This window comes from Aethalodelphis obliquidens, unplaced genomic scaffold (assembly GCF_003676395.1).
Source record: "Aethalodelphis obliquidens isolate GAN/ISIS:26980383/991018 unplaced genomic scaffold, ASM367639v1 scaffold23, whole genome shotgun sequence".
Lineage (NCBI taxonomy): Eukaryota > Metazoa > Chordata > Mammalia > Artiodactyla > Delphinidae > Aethalodelphis > Aethalodelphis obliquidens.
Genome location: NW_020837967.1, coordinates 20,164,140 through 20,190,086, shown reverse-complemented (window position 1 = coordinate 20,190,086; position 25,947 = coordinate 20,164,140). Strand labels below are relative to the sequence as shown.

General features: G+C 44.7%; 1 protein-coding gene across 2 annotated transcripts in view; it reads left to right on the top strand.

Moving 5' to 3' along the window:
- Nucleotides 1-25,947, top strand: part of NMT2 (N-myristoyltransferase 2) — a 56,092-nt gene that overhangs the window by 10,985 nt on the left and 19,160 nt on the right. For both annotated transcript variants that reach the window (XM_027121941.1, XM_027121942.1), the window contains exons 2-6: nucleotides 16,649-16,784; nucleotides 21,956-22,100; nucleotides 24,835-24,953; nucleotides 25,050-25,141; nucleotides 25,265-25,381. In XM_027121941.1, coding sequence (XP_026977742.1) covers nucleotides 16,649-16,784; nucleotides 21,956-22,100; nucleotides 24,835-24,953; nucleotides 25,050-25,141; nucleotides 25,265-25,381 — 609 coding nt within the window. The remainder of the gene's footprint in view (nucleotides 1-16,648; nucleotides 16,785-21,955; nucleotides 22,101-24,834; nucleotides 24,954-25,049; nucleotides 25,142-25,264; nucleotides 25,382-25,947) is intronic.

Here is a 25,947-nt window from a genome sequence, read left to right as displayed (position 1 = left end):
CACCTTCTTGCTCTTGGCGCCTCCTGGCCCCTCCTTGCAGATTTAACGGCCTGAGACAGTGATTTGCCCTTCCCGCCGGGCATGTCTTGCCCCTTACTTCTTCACCAGATTTTTCTAGGGGAGAGGGGAAGCCTAATATTTTGCTGCGTTCATTTGGAACGTTCATTTAAGGAAAGAATTGAGTAGGTCCATGGGCAGCATCGGAATATACAAAAGAGAGAGTAAAAAATGAGTATTGGATTTAGCAAGGGAATTCACAAATAGGAATATCATTTGAAAAGCACTGAATTGTGAACTTTGCTGACACATTAATCTTATTATCTGTAACAGCGCTAATACAATATTGAAATGAATCTCAGCCAGAAAAAAACATTTTTTTTTGACTTGTTAATCGTCTTCCTTCAGTAAACTCTGGAAGGCCCAGAAATGAGAAAAGTCATAGAAGTAGGAGCTAGTGTGAATGGGCTATTCTTCTATCAGAAAAACATTTGTGAGCATGAGTAAGAAAAGGCTGTAGGAAATAGGGTAGTTTTTCACTAATCTAGACTGTCTCGAAGGTTACACTCTGCCAACAAGCTTAACCTTTTTAGAAAACTTGATTTTTCTGCTTGTTTTGTTCACCATTTTATCTTTTGGAACAGTTTTACCTAAGATGCAAGGAAGTAAGCCTTTAAGAAATTTGCTTGTGGAATAGCTGGGCAATTTGAATGTAGTTTTTCAGTTACATGTAGTGATCTTAAAGATATCCAAACAATTTTTAGGAGCATTTTACATATTTCTTCCTTTATTCTGATCTTGGATAATCTGCAAAGACAGGTCTTACTTCACAAACTAAATTTCACAGTAGACTGGTTTCTGGCCAATGAGTATTGATAAAATTTTATGATGAGTTAACATTAACTCTTATTAGAATTGGGTTTTTATGGGAAGTAGGCCCTAAATGTGTTGAATAATAATGAAATACTTGTGGAAAGAGAAGGCTAATGAGAGAGAACGTATTTTCCCACATTTAGATTATAGTAAGAGGGAAAAGAACTAAAACGTTGGAAACAGCCCAGTCTCTAAAAAAGGGGAATTGGTTAGCAAACTCTAGACCAGAAGCTAGCAAAGGGAATCATCTAGGTCCTACTCCAGCTGGGCCCGGATTGCTCAGGGCTTATTGGTCAGCCACTGCCGGGAGCCAGCCACCCTCTGCTGCTGACACCCATGGAAATATTGGAATTGTTGGCTGGTCCTACCGTGACCTCTACCCAATGCTCCAGCCTCAGTAGCTACCGCTGCCTGCCTCCTTGGCTGACCTTTATAATGATAAGGATCATTGTCAGGTTTCCACCCCTCACTGATCATAAACTTCTAGGGCAGCTTTGAGCTCGGAACCCTCCAAGGGCTTCTCCGTGACATACTGCTTTGACCAGAGATGATGTGGCTTTAAAGAACTTCTGACAGGTGTTTCCTCCATCAGCCCCAGGAGGGGAAGGAAGGTACAGAGCAAGGGATGAAGCTCCCGCGTTGAAGAGGTGGCTGAAATCCTGCTGGAGGTCAGGCCATGACAAAGCCAGCGGCCTGGTTAGCTTCTTGCTCTGAACTGTGCATCACGCTTGTGCAGGAAGCGGGTGAAGAAGTCGTGACTGGAGTCGCACACATGAGCCACTGACAAAACAGACTCACTCGTGGGCCTTCAAGAACCTGAACTATAGATAAAATCCATTCTTGAGTTGGGCGGCCGGGTGATCAGCTTGTATCAGATGGGTGCCCCAGTCCAGCATGAGAACAGCCTGTGGCCAGTACCCAGGAGAGTTGGAGTCTGCCACAGCCACCTGCCCCGCAGCTGTGGCTGTGAGTTCTCTTCCATCACCTGGGCACTGTGATGCTGCTTTGGGTTACCTTTTTCATAAACTGTGCCAAAACTGCCTCATGTATTTTCTCTCCTGGGTAGTGCATTTCCCTCTAAATAAAGTGATTTGGTATCCCAAACAGAACACACATACACACCTAAACACACACACACACACACACACACTAAAGATCTGTTACCATTCAATAAAAGACAACTAGGCTAATAAAAAGTGTTCACAGGGGCTTCCCTGGTGGCGCAGTGGTTGAGAGTCCGCCTGCCGATGCAGGGGACACGGGTTCGTGCCCTGGTCCGGGAAGATCCCACATGCCGCGGAGAGGCTGGGCCCGTGAGCCATGGCCGCTGAGCCTGCGCGTCCGGAGCCTGTTGCTCCGCAACGGGAGAAGCCACAACAGTGAGAGGCCCGCGTACCGCAAAAAAAAAAAAGTGTTCACAAAAGAAGAGGTCATTTCCCAAAGAAGACCTCAAGATTGCCAATAAATATCTAAACAGATATTCATCCAGTGGAAACACATAAACAAGAGATGATATATTGTAGTAATTACCTGAATCCTGGAGCCTGATTGGCTGATTTGAGTCCTTGGCTCTGCCATTATTTAGCTGTGATTTTCAGCAAGTTACTTAACCTCTATGTCTTGCAGTTTCCTCTTCTATAAAATGGGATTAACTATAATTGTAGGACTTAACCTCACAAGGTTGTTGTGACAATTTACAAGGTTGATATATATAAGGTGCTTACACGGTGAGTGCACTAAAGTGTTAGCTGCTCTGACGATGACCGTGACGATGATGACAATGACAGTGATGATGGTGATGATGGTGGTAATGATGGTGGGAGTGATGATGGTGGTGATGTTGATGGTGGTGGTGATGGTGATGATGATAGTGATGATGTGGATGATAGTTATGGTGGGGATGCCAGATTGTTTCCAAATTGCTTGTACCAGCATTATATAAATATTACCTTTCCTCACATTCTTCTGATATTATTAGACTTGAAAACGTTTGGCGAGTCAGTGGATAAAAAGTAGAATCTGAAGTGGGTTTCATTTTCAGTTTCCTTGCTGCTGGTGAGGTTGAGCATCCTTTCATAAGTTTATTGGCTGTTAGGGTTTCCTCTTTTGTGAATCATTTATTCGTATCCTCAGCCCATTCTTCTCTCAGTGTTTTGTCTTCCTATTGATTTTTGCATTGATTTCTCATTCACCCAGCAAATATTTATTTTATACCTCAGACACTGTTTTAGGTGCTAAGAATACAACGGAAAAGGCTGTCTTATGGATCTTATGTTCTAGTCAGAGGAAGACAAATAAATAAATAATACGTTTTTAGCTAGCGATAAGTTATATGAAGAAAAGTAAAGCAGGATAATCATAATAATAGCTAGCATTGACTGAGTGATTTCTCTTTGACAACTATTGATACTAATGTATTAGCTCATTTTATCCTGACAATTTTTGTAACACCATTCATTGAAAGCTTCATCCTTTTGCAGGTATGGAAACTGAAGCACAGAGAGGTTAAGTAAAATATTCCAAGTCACACAGCTAGGAAGTAGTGGAGCCAGGATTCAAAACCAGGTGGTCTGAATCTAGCTAATGCCTGCAGTCTTGACCTGGATATTATGTTGCCGGTCTATACTATGCTGGAGATAAAATGTGAATGGGAAAAGAGCTTTTTATATGTTCTGACTTAATATTTTATCATGTGCTTTATAAATACCTCCCCTACTTCTGTAGTTTTAAAATTTTGTCTATAATCACTTTGCCACAAAATATTTAACTTTGATTTTGTCAGGTTACCCCTTTTTATCTTACGGTTTGTACTTTTGGGTCCTTATTTAAGGAATTCTTTTCTTCACTGATATTATGAAGTTATTGTCATTCTTCTGCTTATTCATTCAACAGATATTTATTTGACCATATATGCCAGACGCTGTACTAGGCATGGTTAGATGTTAGCAAAACCAATAAAAATCATTGCCTTCGGTCTTAATCATTGCCTTAATCACCGCCTTTGGTTTTGTTTTCCATGTTTGGGTATTTAACTTATTTGGAATTTGTTTTTGTGATTATTGGGTAGTAGCAAACTAATTTAATTTTTTCTGTATAGAAAGTCAGTTTTTCTGATACTATTTATTTAAAACTTTATGCTTTCACTACTGATTCATGATGTAATCATTATCATATATCAAGTTCTTGTATGCTGTGAGTTGTAACTGGTCTGTCTACTTCATTTCTTTGATCTGTTTATCTGTTCTTGAGCTCTGTTGTATCTTGATAATGTTTTAGTTGCAGAGGCATTGTGGTTTTTATAGACAACTTAGAAAATGCATGAAAATACAGCAGCGATTAAAATCACCTATAATCCCACCATTTTCTATGCAGCAAGTTGGAAATCAAGGGGGAAAATTTTGTAAAATGATTATAATATCAAACTACTAATGGTCCTTGTGGGGAGGAGCTAAGTGATCTCTCTGGTGGAATCCTGTGAAATCTAAATTTTTTCTTATCTTTGGGGTTTGCATACCGTGACTCGAGCTCTTAAAATTAATGTATTAGTTACGACAGGCTAAGCTGCTGTAACCCTGTGGTGGACCCTATGGTGTCACTGCTCAACATGATGGAAGTTCTCTCCTTTTTTTTTTTTTTTTTTTTGGCCATGCCATGCGGCACGTGGGATCTTAGTTCCCCGACCAGGGATGGAACCCACACCCCCTGCAGTGGAAGCGCGGAGTCTTAACCACTGGACCACCAGGGAAGTCCCAGTTTTTTTCCGTATTGATGGGACAGTCCCAGACAGGTGTTCAAGTGGATGGCGAGGGAACTTCCCTTTATCCTGTCCATCAGAGGCTGCCTCCTCCTGTCACGTGGTTCTGCCGTCCTCTACTGTCTCATCCTATACCTGCCTTCAGTCGGCCCAGGGGAGGGGGAGCCTGGAGGAGCAGCCCCGGAGCCTGTCTGGGCCAGCAGGAAGCGGCAGGCTCGCGTCCACTCCCATCCCGCTGGCTGGGACTCAGCCACATGGCCGCACCTGACTGCCAGCGGTGGGGAAGTGTGGTCTCGCTGACATGCTGTGAGCTCCCGGACGAAGGGGGGATGGATCTCTGTGGGCAGCTGGCGGTCTCTCTCTCACTCGTTTCTCCTGGGGCAACTGTAAAACGTTTACAGTTTCCTGTAAAATGTGTTACTTTGCTCATTCCATTAAGTCCTGTCTGCAGAATCCCTGTATATATCTTTGAAGAGATTTCCTGGATGTGCTTATTAAACTTAGTTTGACATTTCCGTGGCTGACAAGGAGTTTGTTGGTTTGCACTTGGGGTTTGAACGTGCCAAAGATTCTCTTTAGGCACAGACGGAAGTATCTTTCCTTCCTGGGGTAGCAAAACGGAGAGGCTTTTCCTTATGGATTTTTTGTACGAATTCTTGGGGAGGTGGGAAATGGAACTTCTGTTCTTAAAGAGGCAAGAGATCTTTGTAAAAGGGCTGCATGATTTCCATGGTTAAACGTCTGGGACTCAGTAATCAGCCTCAGGCACTTAAGAGTCTGAATCTTTTTCTTCATCAGATTTCGAAGAAGGATCTTCTTGAGCTGGGATTTTCCTCTATTATCCTGAGCCCTTTGCAGCATCTTATCACCCCCCAGGGACAGGAATTTCCATCTGCCACTTTTTCAACAGCTTTGATGAGATATAGTCCACATACCCTGTGATTCACCCATTTAAAGTGTACAATCCAGCGGCTTTCAGTATATTCACAGAGTTGTACAACTATCACCGCAATCAATTATAGAACATTTTCGTCACCCCAGACTGAAACTCCACATCCCTCCTTTGTGACTGGCTTCTTTCATTTGGTGTAATGTTTTCACAGCTCATCTATGTTGTTGCATGTATCAATACTTTTTTTTATTTACAATTTTTTATTGCTGAATTAATATTTATTATATGGATATACCACATTTTCTTTATTCATTTATCAGTTGATGGATATTTGGGTGGTTTATACTTTTTGGCAGTTATGAAGAATGTTGCTATGAACATCTGTATACAAGTGACTGTGTGCACAAATATTTTCATTTCTCTTAGTCGTAGACCTAGGAGTGGAACTGCTAAGTCATGTGGTAAATCTTTGTTTAGCGTTTTGAGGGACTGCCAGGCTGTTTCCAAAGCGCCTGCACCATTTTCCATTCCCACCAGCAGTGTGTGAGGGTTCCAGTTTCTCCACATCCTCGCCAACACTTGTTATTATCTTTTTTGGTTGCAGTTGTCGTAGTGAGGGACTAGTGGTATGCCTGTCAGCTCTGATTCCCAAATTCTAGTCTCTTTGAGGCTAGACCCCTTCCACCCTTCCCCTGCACCCAACACAGTGCTGAGCACATACTAGATGGCTCAGTAAATACATGATAATAGGCTGCAATCAACTTTACCATGCAGGTAGGGAGAATTGTAGCTTTCAGAGATAGTCTCCTTCCTGGCAGTGTGTGATTGGAGCTACCCCAAGGATTATTCATTCATTCAACAAACATTTGTTATAAAAATCTACTAGTGTCAGGCATTAAATCATTAGCGACCTTAGGGATGCACACAGAAATAGTTTTCTTCTGTACCCTGCACACACTGACACGAATGCGCACATAAATCACAAGCGCAGCACAGCAAGTTCCCCACTTTATGAGGTGCCAACCCTGGGAACACTGAGGGAGGAAAACCCGAAATAGTCAGACTCCCAAACCAGAGAATGTACAAAACCATACTATCCATGGCATATTTCTCGCTCTGGTATCTGGCTGTGATATGTTTGTTTAAGCCCAATTGCTAGTCAGATATTTATGGAAGTCCTTAACTACTAGATGATTTTAAACATAAACATCACAATACATAGTACAGATTTGATTCTACTGATGGAAACAAACTGCTCATTTGGGGGTGGGAATGCATTACTGTTTTTAGACCACGAGGGTGCCACTTGGCGGGGTCTTCTCGTATCTCTAAAAATGAACACTAGTTTCTATTCCAGGATTAGGGAGAAGAGGGAAACACGAATCTATAGCTCATGCGCTTGTCTTTTAAACACTTTTTCTCACTGTTGAACACGGCTTTCATGCTTTGACTCTGCAGAGGAATGAATTACTTTAACTCAGAAAGTTTTCTGATTTTAACACATGAATAACTGCCTGTCTGTCTGTGACATAGATTGTGGGTGATGAGGCTGGCCCTTGGGATCCTCTAAGTGGTAAAGACCAAGCCCACAATTCTGTCATGTTAAGTCAGCAAAACTTGGTCTCCCCCGGCACTACACGCAGCACGTGGGGACCTCTACTCCTCGGAGGCCTCTCGGGCCTCAGCTGAAGGAGGCCCATCCCCTCCTGATGCGTCATCTTGACAAGGCCCTGGGGCTCGCTGGGAGGGGAAGTCAGCAAAGAAGAAGGTGTGGCGGCCCTCACGTGCTCTCACCTGGCAGCAGCACCTGTTCCATCCTCAACTTCCATTGGCTCAGCCTGCTTGGGCCTACTTTTCTCACTTGGGGGGTGGGGTGGGATGCGGAGTGTATGCGTCATCCTCTGGAATGTCCACAGGAGGGGAATTCAGAAATATCAGTGAGCACAGATAGTGTTCACCTGAGTAGGAAAACCGCAGTTCTCCTTCTGTGTTCTCCTGACTCTCACTGCTGTCACCCTCAGCGCTTCAGACACCAGGCATCGGCGCCTCCCCACACCGAGCATTCCTGCAGCGCTAGCGTGGGCTGGGGTCCTACCATATAACTCGATTCTGACACTATCTGCCTGGAGGCAGCGTCAGATCCCACAGGTTGAGGGCTCAGTCCTGCCAGACTGCCCTCTCCCCACTTCAGATGCCAATGCTAAGTCCAGGTTGTCACCTGTGCTTCTGACCGATCAGCTACAAATTGGAGTTTCCTAAGATCCCCTCCTCGGATTCAATTAATTTGAATCCACAGAACTCAGGAAAACACTTTCTACTGTTCACCAGTTGATTGTGAAAGAACGTGGTAAAGGATGGAGATGAACACCCAGATGGGCGAGGTGTGCGGGGGACGGGTGTCCATGCCCTGTCCGGGCACCACCCTCCCGACACCTCCACGTGATCACCAGCCTGGAAGCTCTCTGAACCCTGCACTTCTGGAGACTTCTGTGAAGGCTTACGATCGATCATTAACTCCATTTCCAGCCCCTCTCCCCTCTCTGGAGAACTGGGGACGGAGCTGAAAATGTCAGGCTTCTGATCATGGCTTGGTCTTTGTGGTGACCATCCAGGAGCCCACGCAGAGGCACTGCACTGGAACCAAAGACACTGCTCGCTCCCAGGAAATTCCCAGGGTTTTAGGAGCTCTGTGCCAGGGACTGGGGTCAAAGACCAATAGATATTTTCTCTATTATTTCACACATTTTTTAAAGAAATGGGAGACCTTCTGTTCTTAGGCAGCTTACACTCTAGTGGGGAAAGAGGTAAGAGCACTGGGTTTTGAGCGTGCCTAAATCTTTTTTTTTTGAAGTGTAGTTGATTTACAACGTTTGTGAATTTCTGCTATACAACAAAGTGATTCAGTTATACATATATACATATACATTCTTTTTTTTTCTTTTCCATTATAGTTTATCACAGGATATTGAATACAGTTCTCTGTGCTGTACAGTAGGACCTTGTTGTTTATCCATTTTATATATAACAGTTTACATCTGCTGACCCCAATCTCCCACCCCAGCCCTCCCCCAACCCCCTCCCCCTTGGCAACCACGTGTCTGTTCTCTATGTCCATGATTCTGTTTCTGTTTCATAGGTAGGTTCATTTGTGTCATATTTGAGATTACACATATAAGTGATATCATATGGTATTTGTCTTTCTCTTTCTGACTTACAGCACTTAGTATGATAATCTCTAGGTCCATTCATGTTGCTGCAAATGGCTTTATTTAATTCTTTTTATGGCTGAGTAGTACTCCATTGTATATATGGAATACCACATCTTCTTTATTCATCTGTCAGTGGACATTTAGTTTGTTTCCACATATTGGCTATTGTGAATAGTGCTGCTATGAACGTAGGGGTGCATGTATCTTTTTTGAATTATAGTTTTGTCTGGATATATGCCCAGGAGTGGGATTGCTGGATCATATGGCAACTCTGTTTTTATTTTTCTGAGGAACCTCCATACTGTTTTCCACAGTGGCTACACCAGCTTACATTCCCACCAACAGTGTAGGAGGGTTCCCTTTTCTCCACACCCTCTCCAGCATTTATTGTTTGTAGATTTTGTGATGATGGCTATTCTGACCGGTGTTAGGTGATACCTCATTGTAGTTTTGATTTGCATTTCTCTAATAATTAGCAATGTGGAGCATCCTTTGATGTGTCTATTGTCTTGGCCTAAATCTTGAACGAAAAGCAATCTGCCAGGAAATGAAGGAGAGAAGGGTGTCCTGGCAGAGGAAACAACATGCCTAAATGTGTAATAAGAACAGTACCTATCAGTTATTGATTGGCTTACTCCATGCCAGACGCTAAGCTACACACTGTGCAGGCTCCGCCTCGTTTAATTTCCCATAAGCCTCCCATCTGTGTGTTGTCTGTTGCCTTAAGAATATATGCTCCATAGGGCAGGACGTTGTTTTGTTCATTGCTGTATCTTGATGTTCCAGTAGCTTGCTGTTTAATAAGCCAGCAACCATTTTATTAGGCTCACAGATTCTGTGGGTTAGGAATTTGGAAAGGGCATGGCTGGAGGGAGTTCTGGCTGGGGATCGCATGGGGTCACAGTCAGATTTCAGCTGAGGCTCCAGTCAGCTGCAGGCTCCCCTGCAGTGGACGCCCAGGGGGGGCTCACTCACATGACTGTCCGTCCATGCTGGCTGTTGACTAGAGCCCACCCATGTGGCCTCACCAGCATGCACACCTCTAGAAGTGGGTGGGAGCTTCTCACCTAGACTGGGAAGTCATATATTGACACATTTGTTGTGAATGATTGGTTGTGAGTCACAAGCCCATCCACATTCAAGGGGAGGGGAGCTAGATTCCATCGTTCATTGGGAGGAGTCTCTAAAAAATTTGAGGATGTATTGAAAACTACCACAGTCCATCTTCTGGCCATTAAAAGTATGCACATTCAACCCCAAGTAGAATACATTTACCCTCCCTGAGGCTCTCCTGCAAATCATATTGCGTTTTGGCTTATATATGAGGCTCAGGCTTGAAGTGCAGGATCTCATCATCTAAACCAAGTCTAGGTGGATGAGGGCCCTCAGAGTCCATCTCAATACCTCTAAAATGAGCAGGTATGTTGTCTGCTCCCCACATGCCCATTGTGGAAGGGTAGACAGGTATAGGGGAGCCACGGTGGTGGTTCCATTCAAAAAGGGGGAAGTAGCACAGCATAGCCAGTGGTCCATAGCAGTTCTGAAATCCAGCCAGGAACCTGTCGCCAGTCCCTTGGTTTGAGTTCAGTCCTAATCTTCAGGAGCTGCTCTCCATGGCTCTGGCCTCTGTCCCTTGGGCTGTGGGTTCTGCCCTTTAAATCCTCCTTCCAAAAGAAAAGATGACTTTGCATCTGAGTGAGTGACCTTCTCTGTCTGCTTCCTGCCTGTAAAAGGCTGAGGGTCCAAAGGCCTCTTTGCATTTTGTCCTGTTCTGTCTCTTTCAAGCTGGTGTAATTCTTTAAAAAATGTACTGAACTTCCTGTTTCAATGTATAATCCAGCTGTCCCCAACCTTTTTGGCACCATGGACCAGTTTCATGGAAGACAGTTTTTCCATGGACGGGGAGGGGTGGGGGGATGCGTCAGGCGGTAATGCAAGCAATGGGGAGTGGCAGATGAAGCTTCGCTCTCTCACCCACTGTTCACCTCTAATAGTGTGGCCCAGTTCCCAACAGGCTGCAGACGGGTACCAGTCTGCAGCCAACCTCTTCTTCAAGATAAGCTTTTCTCTACCTTGGTCTTTATGTGAGGCTGAATGTCCAGAAGATTTAGAAGCTGTACTGTTTAGAGACGGAATAGAAGAGGCACATCCTTCAGAAACCGAGAGGGTGTTTTGTCTGTTTGAAATGGTCTATGGAACACCACCTTGAAGATTTTCTGAGGTCCTAACCACAGCTGTATTCCAGGTTTGACTTTCTGTCCTGAGACCATTTCTTAATATGTACAGCCTTTGCCTTCTGGGGTTGCTGGGGATGAGGGACAGTTTAATTTTGAGTCTAGCAAGCCCTGCCTGGGCTCGTGTATTCTCCAACTTCCTCTCAACTGCCGAGAAGCTCATTCTTGAGTTAATGTCTCTCTGCTCTCATTTTCACAGCTGGGAGAAGCCAGCACGATTTCAGCCTTCTGCCCAGAAATCGTTTTAGATTTTCATGCTCATTACGTCCATTCTCTATTTCCCACGTTATCTCTGGCGGCAGTTTTATAAACATTCCTCTACTACATAACGGGGGTCCCCTTCCGTCGATCTTCCCATATCACTTCCTTTACTTTCCCAGGCCCTCACCACCAGGCTCCTTGAGACCGTCAGGCTTCTGCTTACAGTCGCCGCAGGCTCTTTCCATCTGGTCTGAAAGCCAGGGCCGCATGTTTCGGGTTTTAGTTACAGCAGCCCTCCACTTTCACACCCCACGTATCTGACTGAGTTTTTATTGCTGCATGCAACACCGTTACAGGCCTGGTGACACAAAACAACGTTGCTTTATCAGGCTTGCAGATCCGGTGGGTGAGGAGGCTGGGAAAGGCAGTTCCTCATCCAGGGTCTCTTGTGCGCTTACAGACGGATGTTGCCTTGGGCTGGAGTCTTCTGCAGACTTGACCATGCTGGGCATTCATGAGGGTTCCCTCCCGTGGCTTCAGCGGGTGGTCTCAGGGCAGTCAGACCTCTTACGTGGCTCCTGGCTGCCCCCAGACTTGAGCATCCCAAGGGAGCCTTGTGGAAAGTGTGTGGTCTTTTGTGACCTAGTCTCAGAAGTCATGTAGTGTCACTTACACTGCGTTACGAGCAAGTGATGAGCCTGCCCAGACTCAAGAGGAGGGAAAGAGACCCCCACCTCTCGATGGGAGAAGCATCAAAGAATTGGCAGACATATTTCGAAACCGCTTGCACCCGGAGCAGTGTCTGGCAACAAGGCCTTGCCATGCAATCGTATCCAGCGAGTAGGCACTTCCGCCTCTCTTATTGTATCTGCTTGTTAGTCTTTGGGCGCTCAGTGTGGCCCCTGTAATAACAAGCTGTGTTATAAAGGGGCTTTCTTGTATTTGAAACGTACTTTTGGAAAGTAGGAATACAGGACTTCACATTCTACACACTTTATTCAAAATGAATTAGAAAGCTAAATATTTTCCCCCAAAAGTCATAAAGCTAAAAGAGAAAAAGTTACAGAAGGATACTTATGTAATTTTGGAATTGGGAAGACTTTCTAAGCAAGATTTGAAAGCCAAAAAACCACAAGGGAAAAATTTTAAGTATTAGACCCCATAAAATTTTTAATTGTCTGTACAGGAAAAAATACCATAAATTAAGTGGAATGCTAAAAACTAAACTGTGTATTTACAGTCTAAACAATGGACACCAAACTAGGCAATGGAATATAAGCAGAGGGTAGTATCTCTCATAGGCCTGTTGTGAGGATTAAATGAGATTAAAGTGCCCAAAGTAAAAATTCTTAATAAATGACAGGTTCTATCCATGCTTTTATAAAGGACACCTACAAATCATTGTTTTTTAAGATGGCTAATGGAAAAAGAATATGAATGAGCTATTCGTGGAAAAATATAAATGCTTTGTAAACATATAAAAAGATATGTAGGGCTTCCCTGGTGGCACAGTGGTTGAGAATCCGCCTGCCAATGCAGGGGACATGGGTTCAATCCCTGGTCCGGAAAGATCCCACATGCCGCGGAGCAACTAAGCCCGTGCACCGCAACTGCTGAGCCTGCGCTCTAGAGCCCGCGAGCCACGACTACTGAGCCCACGTGCCACAACTGCTGAAGCCCGCGCGCCTAGAGCCTGTGCTCCGCAACAAGAGAAGCCACTGCAATGAGAAGCCCTCGCACTGCAGTGAAGAGTAGCCCTGGCTCATGCAACTAGAGAAGGCCCACGCATAGCAACAAAGACCCAACGCAGCCAAAAATAAATAAATAAATTTATTTTTAAAAAAAGATATGTAGCCTCACCCCTGGTTAACTAAAGGAACATTAAATCTACAGTGAAATTTTTTCTACCTATCAGATTGTCAGGTATGAAAAAGAATGGTTATATTTCAGTGCTGGCAAAGACATAGGGAAATTGCTGTTCTCATTTACTGTTTGGTCCTTTGTTCTTCTACAGGTAAGGTAATTTTTCCTCTCCGGCTCTTTTCATCTTTGATTTTCTGTAGTTTGAGAATGATTTGCCAAGATGCCATTTTAGGGGCATTTATCCTGTTTGGTGTTCTCTGAGCTTCTTGGACCTGTGGGTTAGCACCTGCTGTTGACTTGGGGAAATCCCCAGTCATTATTGTTTCAAGTATTTCTTCCATTTCTTCCTCTCTTCTCCTTCTGGTTCTCCCATTACACATATGTTATACTCTCTGTAGTTTTCCCACAGTCCTCGGATGTTCTGTTCTGTTTTTTCCATCTTTGTTCTCTTTGCTTTTCAGGTTTAGGGGGGTCTCTGAGGTTTCCACTGCTGTATCCTCAAGCTCAGAGATTCTTTCCTCAGCCACGTCCAGTGTACCAATAAGCCCATCAAAGACATTCTTCATTTCTGTTGCAGCGTTTTTGATTCTTCTCGGTTCTTTCTTAGGATTTCCATCTCTGCTTACATTGCCTGTCTGTTCTCACGTGCTGTCTGCTTTGTCCATTTGAGCCCTTAGCATATTAATCAGAGTTGTTTCGAATCCCATGCCTGATCATTCCACCGTCCCTGCCACGTCTGGCTCTGATGCTTGCTGTATCTTTCCCAGGCGTGTTTTTGGCCTTTTGGAATGCCTTGTAGTTTTTTCTTGATAGCCAGACATGATGTCCTGGGTGAAAGGAACTGCTGTAAGTAGGCCTTTGGTCATGCGGTGGTGAGGCGTGTGGGGCGGGAGACATTGCGGGGTCCTGTGATCCGGCCTCAGTCTTTCAGTGATCCTGCACCTCTGGACCGTGAGCTCACAAATGTGAACAGGATGGCTAACGGGGGCTGGAGTCAGGTATTTCTTTTCCCTAGATTAGTTAAGCTCTGACCGTAGCCCAGGCTCTGACCGTAGCCCAGCTGCTTAGGCTCTGGTTGACTAGTTTCTGCTGAGGACAGACCTTGTTAAGCACAGAACGTCTGGCATTTTTCAGAAATGATTCCTTTTCCCCTCCCTCTACCAGAAGCATGAGGGGATTTTTCTCTGCTCTCTACTGTGGGAACCTGACTGTGCTCCTGAGGGTAAAACTCACAAAAGCGTGGGAGACCCTGTGACTGGGCTCCTGACTCTGGGTCTTGTTCACATGTAGCCTCCAGGGCTCTGTGAATTGCGGTCCAGGGGTTCCTGCCTGAGCGCTGGCTCCCATGGAGGTTTCCACGCGTGAGTCTCTGCTCCCAGAAGCTGTCTCTCCAATCTTGGGGGCAGCAGTTTGTCCTGTGTCCCTGCCTCCCACCCTTAGGGATCTCAGAAGAACTGTTGACTTTTCAGGCTGCTGGGATGGAGTGGTGACTTCCAAGCTCCTTGTATTCAGAACCAACTGATTTACTGTTGGTATAGTGGAAACTGGAAGAGTATTTAGTAAAGCAAGCTTAACTATCCACTAAAACTAAAAATGTGCATGCCCTTTGACCTCACATTTCCACCTTTGGACAAACTAGCATGAATGCACAAAGATGTAAGTACCAGAATATTTTTTTTTGCAGCATATTTTATGTAGGAATGGTTACATAAAATATGATATACTGACACAATGGAATGCTACCCAGTTGCTAAAAAGAAATGAGGTAGCTCAATATATCCTGACATGGAAAGAAAGAAATCCCAGACACATTTGTTAAGTGGAAGGAGAAAAGGAGCCAAGTTTCAAAATAGTGTGTTTAAGATTCAATTTTTGTTGAAAACTTACTCGTAGTAAAAACGAAGGCATGCTTAGAGAAGAAAGGCTATTTTAGAAGAATTTATACCAGAAGAACTATTGGCTGCCTTTGAGGGACCCTGTTATAAGGCTGTTAATTAATGACATTTGTGTCTTATATAATGAATATGTATTTGATAATTAGGCAAAAATTCAAGAAAGAAAATAGGAACAGATAGAGCTAATTAAGAACAATAGAACAGAATTGCTTATTTCCATCACTTTTCCCTGCATCAGGGGATAATGTAATAATAATGTCTGACTCAAAATTTGAATTTACCTTCTGGGAATACTGCGGGAGAGTAGGCCCAAAGAAAGGGAAATTTTAAATCTCCTTGTGTCTCTTTTTCTCTTTCAGAAGATTATAGCTCTAATATGACAAGGGTTCCAAACAGAAATGTTTTGCCAGTGAACTTTTTTTTTTCCTGTAGAGTTTTTTTATTGTTAATCCTTCTAATAAAAATCTTTATCAGGAAAAATGCCACGCCCTGCAGAGATGCCCTTTCTTTGGTTCTCTTGTGTCAAGATTAGTGGTTTGTTGTGCCCAAGAGATGTTTATAATGGAATATCTTATGACATGTATCTCTCCCTGAAAAGGCTGATTTAAAAGTAACTTAGTGGAGCAGTGATACCTGTGAAAGCTATTTGACTTTGGCGATAAAATAGAGTTTATTGCTACAGTTTTCCTGCTTAAATGACATCTAAGCACCCTGCAGGATGACTGAGCATAGACTAATATTCTTCTGGGTTCCTGGACCCAGTTCCAGTGGGGAGGTAGGGGTGGAGGGTTCCCACATAGCACCAAGCAATTCTCAGACGCCAGCTGGGTGTCCTGAAATTCATCTCAGTTCTGACACCGTCTATGCAGAGACAGCATCAGATCCCACAGGTTAGGGGCTCAGTCCCACGAGACTATCCCCCCCGACCCCTCCAAGGTGTAAACCCAGGTTGTCACATGTGCTTCTGACCAGGCTACAGATTGGAGGTTCCTAAGACCCCCCTCCTTAGATTCGGTCAATTTGTTAGAGCAGCTCACAGAACTCAGAGAAACATTTACTTTCTAGATCACCTGTTTATTATAAAAGGATGTAACTCAGGAACAGTCAGATGGAAGAGGTGCCCAGGGCAAGGTGTGGGGAAGGGACACAGAGCTTCCGTGTCCTCTCCAGGCGCCACTGTCCCCAAACCTCCACTTGGAGAGAAATCACCAACCTGGAAGCTCTCTGAATCCCCATCCTTTTGGGTTTTTATGGAGGCTTCGTCACATAGGCATGATTGGTTACATCATTGGCCATTGGTGTTTGATTCAACCTCCAGCCCCTCTCCCCTCCCAGAGGTCAGGGAGGTGGGATTGAAAATTCCAGCCCTCTAATCACAGGGTTGGCTCCCCTGGCGACGTGCCCCCATCCTTAGGTGCTTCGAGAAGTGACCTTCTTAACATGACATAAGGGACACCTACCTTAAAGTTCTAATCTTTTAGGAAACTCCAAGGGGTTTGGAAGCTGTGACCCAGGAACCATGGATCAAGACCAAATATAGATGAAAAATATATATTTTGGTCATCTGCAAATATATATATATTTTTATCAATCAGAATATTGCACATCCTAACATAGTTTTTCCCTCCTGTGTATAACATGTGTTTTTCCTAAATGATTAATTTCATGCAATTCAGATTTTACATAATGACCTGTTGTTGTTTTTACAAACCCTGTGAATTTCCTAACAGGAGTCCCGGAGGTGATTTGGGTGCCAAAAAGAAAAAGAAGAAACAGAAGAGAAAAAAGGAGAAACCGAATTCCGGAGGCACCAAGTCAGACTCGGCATCTGATTCCCAGGAGATTAAAATTCAGCCGCCTTCAAAAGTGAGAACCATGTTTTCTTTTAACCTCCGTGGTGTCCCATGTGTGTGAAAGCGGGTCCGGGCAGCTTAGGCGAGTGCCCTGTTGGCTCAGAGGTGTAGTTAGGGTGTTGCCGTGACTGTGTACTGTGTGGTCACAGCAGGGTATTTACAGCCTTCCCAGGACTGATGTTGGCACCCAGAAAACTAAGAGGTCCGTGCTGGGCTTCTATGTGTGTGTGTATTCTGCCCACATCCCTCCTTTCTCAGTGAATTAGTACATAGGTTGTAGTCATAGAAGAAAGTCACACGGTGACCTTGTTAGATTTTTGTTTCTGGTTTTTGGGGGGTTTTTTTTGTAGTTACGCTTAATATTTGATTCCCTTTTGTTCAGAAGATATTCACATTTTCATTTTTCTGGGTGTCTAATTACCTGAATAGCACAGCACCATCTGGCAGCAGGTTTCAGCAGGAGCAACCATGGGTAAGTCTCATGTTGACTTTGCCTTGGACCAGTCTGCAGTGGCCATTCTTAATTCTATTGCCAAGGGTAGGAAGTAACCCATTTTGGACCAAACCAGAAATGGTCCTGCTGGGCCCTGCATCTCTGTATGCTTCTGGAGATGCCGATGCCAGGCGCCACTTCCCTGGGGCCACCCATCATCCTGGCTGTGAACAGAGACCTCGTGTGCTGGGCCCAAGGAAACAGAGCCCTCGATGCCAGAAACTCACAGCGAAAAGGGGTAGAGTTAGAAGCATAACAAAGCAGAGGTCATCTGATTGTTGTAGCTCCAAGTAAGTTGGGCAGCGCGTGGTGTCATGGCAGGAGCTCGGTCCTGCCCCAAAGCTCTCAAGCTGTGAGCCTTTGCCAGGCTCTGCCCCTCCTTAAGCTCATTTCATCTGCAGCTTGGGGACATGCCTCCTCCCCAGCTCATAGGCTGTTAATGAGGTCACAATCAGACCATCTTTATAATGTGGTTTTTATACCATGTAAAGCAGCGGTCCCCAACCTTTTCGGCACCAGGGACCGGTTTCGTGGAAGACAGTTTTTCCACGGACCAGGGCTGGGGGGATGGTTTTGGGATGATTCAAGAGCATTACATTTATTGTGCACTTGATTTCTATTATTAATACATTGTAATATATAATAAAATAATTATACAACTCACCATAATTCTGACGGGAGGCGGAGCTCAGGCGGTAACACGAGCGATGGGGAGCAGCTGTAAATACAGATGAAGCTTCGCTCACTTGCCCGCCACTCGCCTCCTGCTGTGCAGCCCGATTCCTAACAGGCCACGGGCCGGTACCAGTCCGTGGCCTGGGGGGTGGGACCTCTGATGCGGAACACTGTGTATACATGGCAGTTGTTACCGTTACGCCAGTTTTGTGGGGTCTCAGGTTTTTTTCTTGCACAAACTTTACATCTTACGATGTTGAGTGAGTCTTGCAGGTAGTTTTGTTGTCGTTGTTACCTGTTTTACACATAAGGACCAGGAATCACTGGGAAGGAAAATTCCTTGCCCCAATTTTTCCCTGATTGCCTTTGTGGGGTGAGAAGAAAGTGCAGTTTCCCTCACTAGCTTTTCAACTTGCTTCTCTGGTAATAAATAGTCTATCCACAGACATAAGTTCCAAGGTAACTCATATAAGGTGCACCGTAAGCTGGCAAGATATCTTGTCCATTTCTCATCGTTGCTTCATCAGACAAATGTGGTGTTATTTACATGCAGTTGTGACCATCTCCTTATTCTTTCTGTCATCACCATCAGCTGCTGCCCAGCCCTGTACCCCTGGTGATTTAGGGCCCTTCCTCTGCCTCTGGTCACTTATAAGAAACTACAGAATGGGAATTGGGGATTAGCAGAGGCAAACTAGTATGTATAGGATGGATAAACAACAAAGTCCTACTGTATAGCGCAGGAAACTATATTCAATATCCTGTGACAAACCACAATGGAAAAGAATATGAAAAAAAATACATATATGTATAACTGAGTCATGTTGCTGTACAGCAGGAATTAACACAGCATTGTAAATCAACTATACTTCAATAAATTTTTAAAAAATAAAAAATAAAATGAGTGGGTGGTTGGAATTTAAAAAAAAAGAAGAAGAAAAAGAAACTACAGCCAAGCAAGGCAGGAGGAACTGCTACCGTGGTATGGTGGAGAAATTCTTTTCTTTTTTCATGAAGACTAAGTCAAAATTGTTTTAATGTGGGCTTTTCACTGCATTTTAAAAACTGCGGCTCCTTTCCCTGAAACTGATGTCAGCTCTACATAACACCGTCATTTACAGTGACCTTTAGAGATTCTTCAGTTTAGAGAATGTTGCGGTCTACGCTCAAGAACCAAAATAAAATGATATTTGGGTTCTTGTACACTTCTTAGTGATGAAGGACTTGAACACTTTTTCCAAGGTATTAAATTGGAAAATAATGGGCAAAGAGTACAGTTGGTGTTTAGTATTTCCCAAGGAACAGATATGGAGGAAAAGAGGCATGTCTGACTCTTACACCAGAATATGATAGTGGGAGGCTAATGCGGGGTCAGCACACATTCTCACCTTTCCAAACACCCTGTGTGGTGCTGCTCTGGTAGGTGATTGGATAGGTTTAAGAATTTATCATAGCTGAGTTTTCCTTACTGTTCTGTCACTATGGATTTGAAAGTTGTACTTACTTGAATCTACTTTGAGTGTCATCTATAAAAATATTGACTCACGGGGCTTCCCTGGTGGTGCAGTGGTTGAGAGTCCGCCTGCCGATGCAGGGGACACGGGTTCGTGCGCCAGTCCGGGAAGATCCCACATGCCACGGAGCGGCTGGACCCGTGAGCCATGGCCCCGCTGAGCCTGCGCGTGTGGAGCCTGTGCTCCGCAACGGGAGAGGCCACAGCAGTGAGAGGCCCACATACGGCAAAAAAAAAAAAAAAAAAAATTGACTCACTATATTGTACACCTGAAGCTAATATAATATTGTGAATCAACCTAACTTCAGTAAAAAACGAAAGCATTTAATAGTGAGCATTGGAATATGACTATTTCATGAATGGTGATTTCATGTAAAGACTGCTGGTCAACCTGCCAAGGCAGAAACCACTCTGAAGGCTTCTTCATGCAGATGGGGTACCATCATTGGCTCCTTTGGAACAAAGATGCTGATGCATGTTTGTTACAAAAGGGTTGGAGTTTGGTATAGCCCTGTTAGAGGATTTAACTCAAATAGCAGGAAAGAAGGGTTACCATGGCAAATTCGGTGCAGATACTGTAGGTATATTTTTGTAAGACTGGGTTCTACGTGGCCTATTTTAAGATAAAGGGGTGCATGTTCAAGCATTACTAGCTGAAATGCGCTGTGCTCTCACCCTCTGTAAGTTGCAGATCTCCTAGTTGATTGCACTGTTGGGAGTTCAAGTGAATGTAAATTTCATTTTGCTAGAAATCAGTTACTTTTGTGTGGGAGGCTCAAAAGAGGCCCAAACAAGAGAAATATAAAAATACAGTAAATTAGAACAACAAAACTATTTTGTTAAATTAGTATGTGTAACTGATATATATGAACCTGATGATTCAGACCTCAATCAAAATATAAGATGAATGGCTTACAGAATTTGTGGCAGTCCTGGGTGAGGCTGTTAGACTTCCAAGAGGAGACATTAAGACTTTAACCTACCTCTGGTTAGACTCCAGCACTTTGTTTCTTGGAATCATTTTAGGGGCAAGAATCTTAAGGGAACCCAGTGAGTAAAGCCACCACAGGATGGTCTGTATTAAATAAACCCTGTTGTACTGGGTCAAACAAGCAGACTTCTCAGAGTCAAAGATTTGCTCCAGACCACAGACTTCAGAGTCAAAACGGGACAGAAGTCCAGAGCTGCTGTTAATAAACCATTGAGGATCGATGGTACCTTTCCTTGGTGCCCATGGTGTTGACATACAGGGAAACCGAAGACTCTGAGACTCCTTCTAACAAATTCTGAGCCCACAGTGAAGAGCATTCTTTGCATGGCATCAAAATTCTAAAATGAATCAATAATTTCACATGTTGAAAAAACCTCACCGATTTCCATATTTAGTCCTACATGCCACTTGCTCATTTCAGTTATAGTCTCATTTTCCATGAGGGATTTCTGGCCCCCCCCCCAAAAAAAAGAGCTGTGGGATCTTCAGAGATGACAGGAATATTGGCTTTGAGGAAGGAACTTTAGTATTTAAAGGCATTGTCAATTTTATAGACTGAGGATACGTATTACTTAAAAGGGAGGTTGTTTCCACCACTTGGGTTGGGGGGAAAAGGCTTTTATGGTTGCACAAGATCTGAATCCATAGAGGAAACTGCTCATCCTCGTGGCCTCTGGAGGGCGCGTCAGGATTGGCAGAGGGCGGGGTGTGGTCCAGGAGGAGGCATCCTTAGAGAGTCCTTTCTTGATGCACTTCCTTCCCAGCCCGGCACTAAGTTCAGATTTCTTTCTTTCTTTCTTTCTTTTTTTTTTTTTTTTTGCGTTACGTGGGCCTCTCCCGTTGCGGAGCACAGGCTCCGGACACGCAGGCTCAGCGGCGATGGCTCACGGGCCCAGCCGCTCTGCGGCACGTGGGATCTTCCCGGACCGGAGCACGAACCCGCGTCCCCTGCATCGTCAGGCGGACTCTCAACCACTGCGCCACCAGGGAAGCCCCCTCTTTCTTTCTTTTTATGAACTAAAATTTCCCTCGTCTGCCTGGTTTCCGTTCTAGAAGTTATTTCCTTTGTCCCCACGTTGCTCCTCCCGAGCATTAACCCCAACAGTGGAGCCGAGGCTGGAGTCTGACTGGCTGCTGTATGATAGAGCATTTGCACTGCAGGGCACTCCTCTCTGCTGCTCCGCCCACACGAGTAATTAATGGTGAGGACCGAGGACCCTTTGCAGATGGGTGGGAAACTGAAGCAGAGAGTGGTTCGGTTTACTTGAGAGTTCCCAGACTGTCAGAGCCCCATTGAAGCTATAGGACTGTTGTTGCCTTCAACCTAATACGTTTGCTTATATTTTAATACGTTAGCATCCTTGAGCCCAAGGGCCAGACTTAGAGGAGGGTTGTGCGTTTCTCCAGCGAACGCCGTGTAGTCTCCAGTGCAGGTGCACGTGGACCTGCCCCAGGTTTGGGAGCAGCGGCAGCTTCCTCATATTCTGTGTCTGTGTGTCTTTGCTGTTGTAGAATCCCACCATTCCAATGCAGAAGTTGCAGGATATCCAGAGGGCAATGGAGCTGTTATCCGCATGCCAGGGCCCCGCCAGGAACATTGATGAGGCTGCCAAACACAGATACCAGTTTTGGGACACACAGCCGGTACCCAAACTAAGTAAGCTTTTCTGCCTTTTCCCCCAAAAAACAAAGCTGGGTTAACAACAAAGAAAAAATCACAAAAGAGACTTGACTTCACTTATATGATTTGTTTTAGACCACAGATTCGAAATTTATACAAAAGTCATATTTTTCTTCTTAAAATTTAAGTGTTGGGTGGCGACATTGGCTTTCAGTAACAACAATTTTAATCTAACTCCTGTCCCTATAAAGAAATCTAATTTCCCCACACTTCAAACTTTAGTGTATTAAATATATGTATATAAGAGGGGTCTCACCCACCCCCAGTTTTTTGGTTCTGATCTTCATGGAGTGGTTTTTCTTCTGCATAAATTTTTAGCAATCTCACACCTCAGTTATCCCAAAAGACACAGAAAATTTGCCCTATTAAATCTTACTGAAATGGAAAATTTTGCTCTGTTTAACAATAGGATTCTGAACACTCACCCATGTTGTTAATTATTACCAATGTGATAACATTCCAGTATAATAAGCGAATTGGGACACCCCGTGAAGGCCTTCATAAGTGCTCTGGGTCGTGTAGAAATCTGTAATAGGCCTCTTTCCCTCAGTGCCCGGCTTGCTCTATCACATTTCACTTAAACTTTTACCACTTAAGGTTCTGTAAACTTAATAATTTAATAATTATTAAATTAATAATTAATAAAGAAACTTAATAATTTCATTGTTACTCTTTCACATTATGCCAGAAAAAAGATGATATAAATGTATAAAAATGTTTTTCAATGTATTACAAGCTGAACCTGCTGCTTTGTTGTACGTTTATATGAAGATACATATTTCCATATATTATTTCCATACTTTTCTTCCTTGATAGTTCCAGTTCAAAATCTGTATAATAGAAGGTATTCATTGCCATCCCAAACTCTTATTAGCCCAGTTATGTACACATAGTCAGTTTTAACAAATATAAAGCAAGGAACAATCCTTCTCTGTGCCTTCAAATAACGGGTTTCAAACTTTTTAAAAGTGACCTTTCGTTTTCCACCCATGCCCACGCCAAGCAGCTTCAAAATCGTGAGCTTCAGAGCATGAAAGAAAGAAGAAAGCAATTATCTTTGCTTGATTTTTTTTCTTTCAGGCTCTGGAAATTATTTGGTAGTGGAGGAGGACCTTCTAGAATGAATTTGCTGGATTTTAAATGACATTGAGTTGAGTGACCATTAGCTACAGGGGTGTAGATTTATTGATCTGAATGTATTGGATTGGGCTAAGTTTTGCTGGGGGCTTTTGGGTCAGTGCCCAGGGGAGAAAATTCTCTTCCAGCTGGCGCCTCACCCCAGCGCACCTCTTTGGGAAGACTTCCCTGCCGCTCACCTCGTTTCGGCCCCTCCCCTAAATCCCTGCAGTGTTCTCGGGTTCCTAGAATGTTCTTTACATACCTCAATTAAGGCAACACCAGGTTAATGGTGGAAGAGGGAGCCTGAGGTCGGGGAGAACGTTTGAAAGTCAGGGAGACTCTGCCTCTTCGTTTCTCTCCAGAGCCATGTCCCAGTTCAGTCAAACACACCCAGCTGCTTGGAGCTGCTTGCGTGGGGTGGGCCCCTGGTGTTGTTATGTGGATCAGACAAGCCCTGAGCAACTCCCAAGGAACCCCAGGGGAACAGCTGGGAATCTGGCTTCTAGGGCTGACCCTGGAGCCTGAGGTATTCACTTGGGGATGAGCTGGTGGAGTGGAGATAAGATGAACGTGCAGAGTTAGGGATTAGGAAATAGAGAAGAAGAAACCCCTTGGGGCTGGTACAAACCCTGTGACTTCCCCCCCTGTGAAAAGGTCTGTGATGGTAATAACTGTACCTGAAGCTCATTTATTCAGCAGATGTTTATTGAGTGTCTCCCACTAAATGCCAGGCACTGGGGCGCAGACCCGGGAAACAGTGGTAGGAAAGTAGGATAAACGGTGGGCGGGCGGTGAGGACATACTCCACAGAAGCTTTAGTCGGGGAGGATGCTGTGAGGACGTTATGTGTAAGGCTATAGCTGAAAAAATGCCAGCGGCCAGCCGTGTGAAAGACCAGGGATGGGCCTTCTGGGCAGAGGCCCAGTCCGAGGGAGGGCAGTGGGCCCGAAGCCCTGAGGGCAGGGCTGGGTAGATGTGTCGACGGTGGCCAGGCAAGCAGTGGCCCCGGTCAAGGGCTTGGATTTTATCCCAACCTCACTGGGAAGCTCCGGAGGAAGAAGTGGGAAAGGGCGCCTTTGTGGAAATCGCTGGAGACACTGATGGCTTGAACTGTGCTGCCAGCAGCCCAGACAGAAGTAAACAGTCCTGAAATTAATTTTGAACTTTGCTGGGAGGGGTCAGGTCACTGCAGCCCTTGCCCCCCGTTGGTTGAAAAAGCAGTTAAACAGAAAACATCTCTAAGGCGGTCATATCAAGCCTGTGTCGCCGGCAGTTGTGCTGAATGATTAATCTGTAATCTAGAAGTTCAGACTGAGAAGTCACCATTGTTTCGTAATGTCCAGTTTGCCAGTGGATGACAGAGGATTTCTCCTGTAACTGGTCCACTAGCAGTTACCCTCCACCTTGCGTAACCACCCTGCTTCGCACTGGCAGCAGCTGAAACGATACAGTACTTTTAAGGATTATGTGGAACTCAAGAGCCCTAAGCACGCTTTTGTTTCCTGTAACTGACCATTTTGGATCGTCAGGACACTCTGTAATTGAATCGTCTCTCTTTTTGTCTTTATTTTTCCCCTCCTCCCCGTCCCAGATGAAGTAATAACATCTCATGGCGCAATTGAAGCTGATAAAGAAAACGTGCGTCAAGAGCCGTATTCCCTGCCGCAGGGTTTTATGTGGGACACTTTAGATTTGGGTAACGCCGAAGTGGTGAGTAAAACCTTCGACCTCGTTCCCCGACTTGGCGTGGGTTGCTTCTGCGCTGGTCCCAAGCATCACAGGCAGGACGCTTCTTTGGTCTCGTAGCTCAGGGAGCTGTACACGCTGCTGAATGAGAATTACGTGGAGGATGACGACAACATGTTCCGCTTTGACTACTCGCCCGAGTTCCTGCTGTGGTGAGTCTCGCCGGTCACGTGTGCTTGCTGGGGACAGGGCGAGGGGGGGTCGGCCTGTCTCTGTCTGTCCCTGTGTTCCTGGACACTCACCGCATCTGTTTTCCTTGCCTGCACTGACTTCAGGGCTCTGCGTCCCCCAGGCTGGCTCCTCCAGTGGCACTGTGGAGTCAGGGTATCTTCGAACAAAAAGCTAGTGGGGTTCATCAGCGCCATTCCCGCGAACATTCGGATCTACGACAGGTACATAGTGAAGCTTGTCAGTTTTGATACATTGCTTCTCCAAGAATTGTGGTTAGAATAGGCTTTTTTTTGGTTTTGGCCGTGCCGCGCGGCATGTGGGATCTTAGCTCCCCAACCAGGGATGGAACCCGCGGCCCCTGCAGTGGAAGCGCGGAGTCCTAACCACTGGACCGCCAGGGAAGCCCCTAGAATAGGCTTTTTGAAATGACTGAATGCAGGCTGCTGATGTTGAGGGAGGTTGTGTGCGTGGGGAGGGCAGAGGTGTATGGAAACTGTACTTGCTGCTCTGTTTTGCTGGGAACCTAAAAGTGCTCTAAAAAATAAAGTTAAAAATAATTCATAAAAAGCAGGTTGTGAACAGTGACCAAAAACAAAAGAGCTGTATTTTTCTCTATCTCTTTTTCTGTCTCTGCTTCGCAGTCTCATACATGCACACACAGATATGTATGTATGTCCGTAGCAGAAAAAACAAAACTGTAAATAGGTATTTCAGATTTGTTTCTGGGGAAAAAATTACTCGAGGGATTCTTTTTAAGTCTTTCTATCCACAGATATGTCTGTTCCCT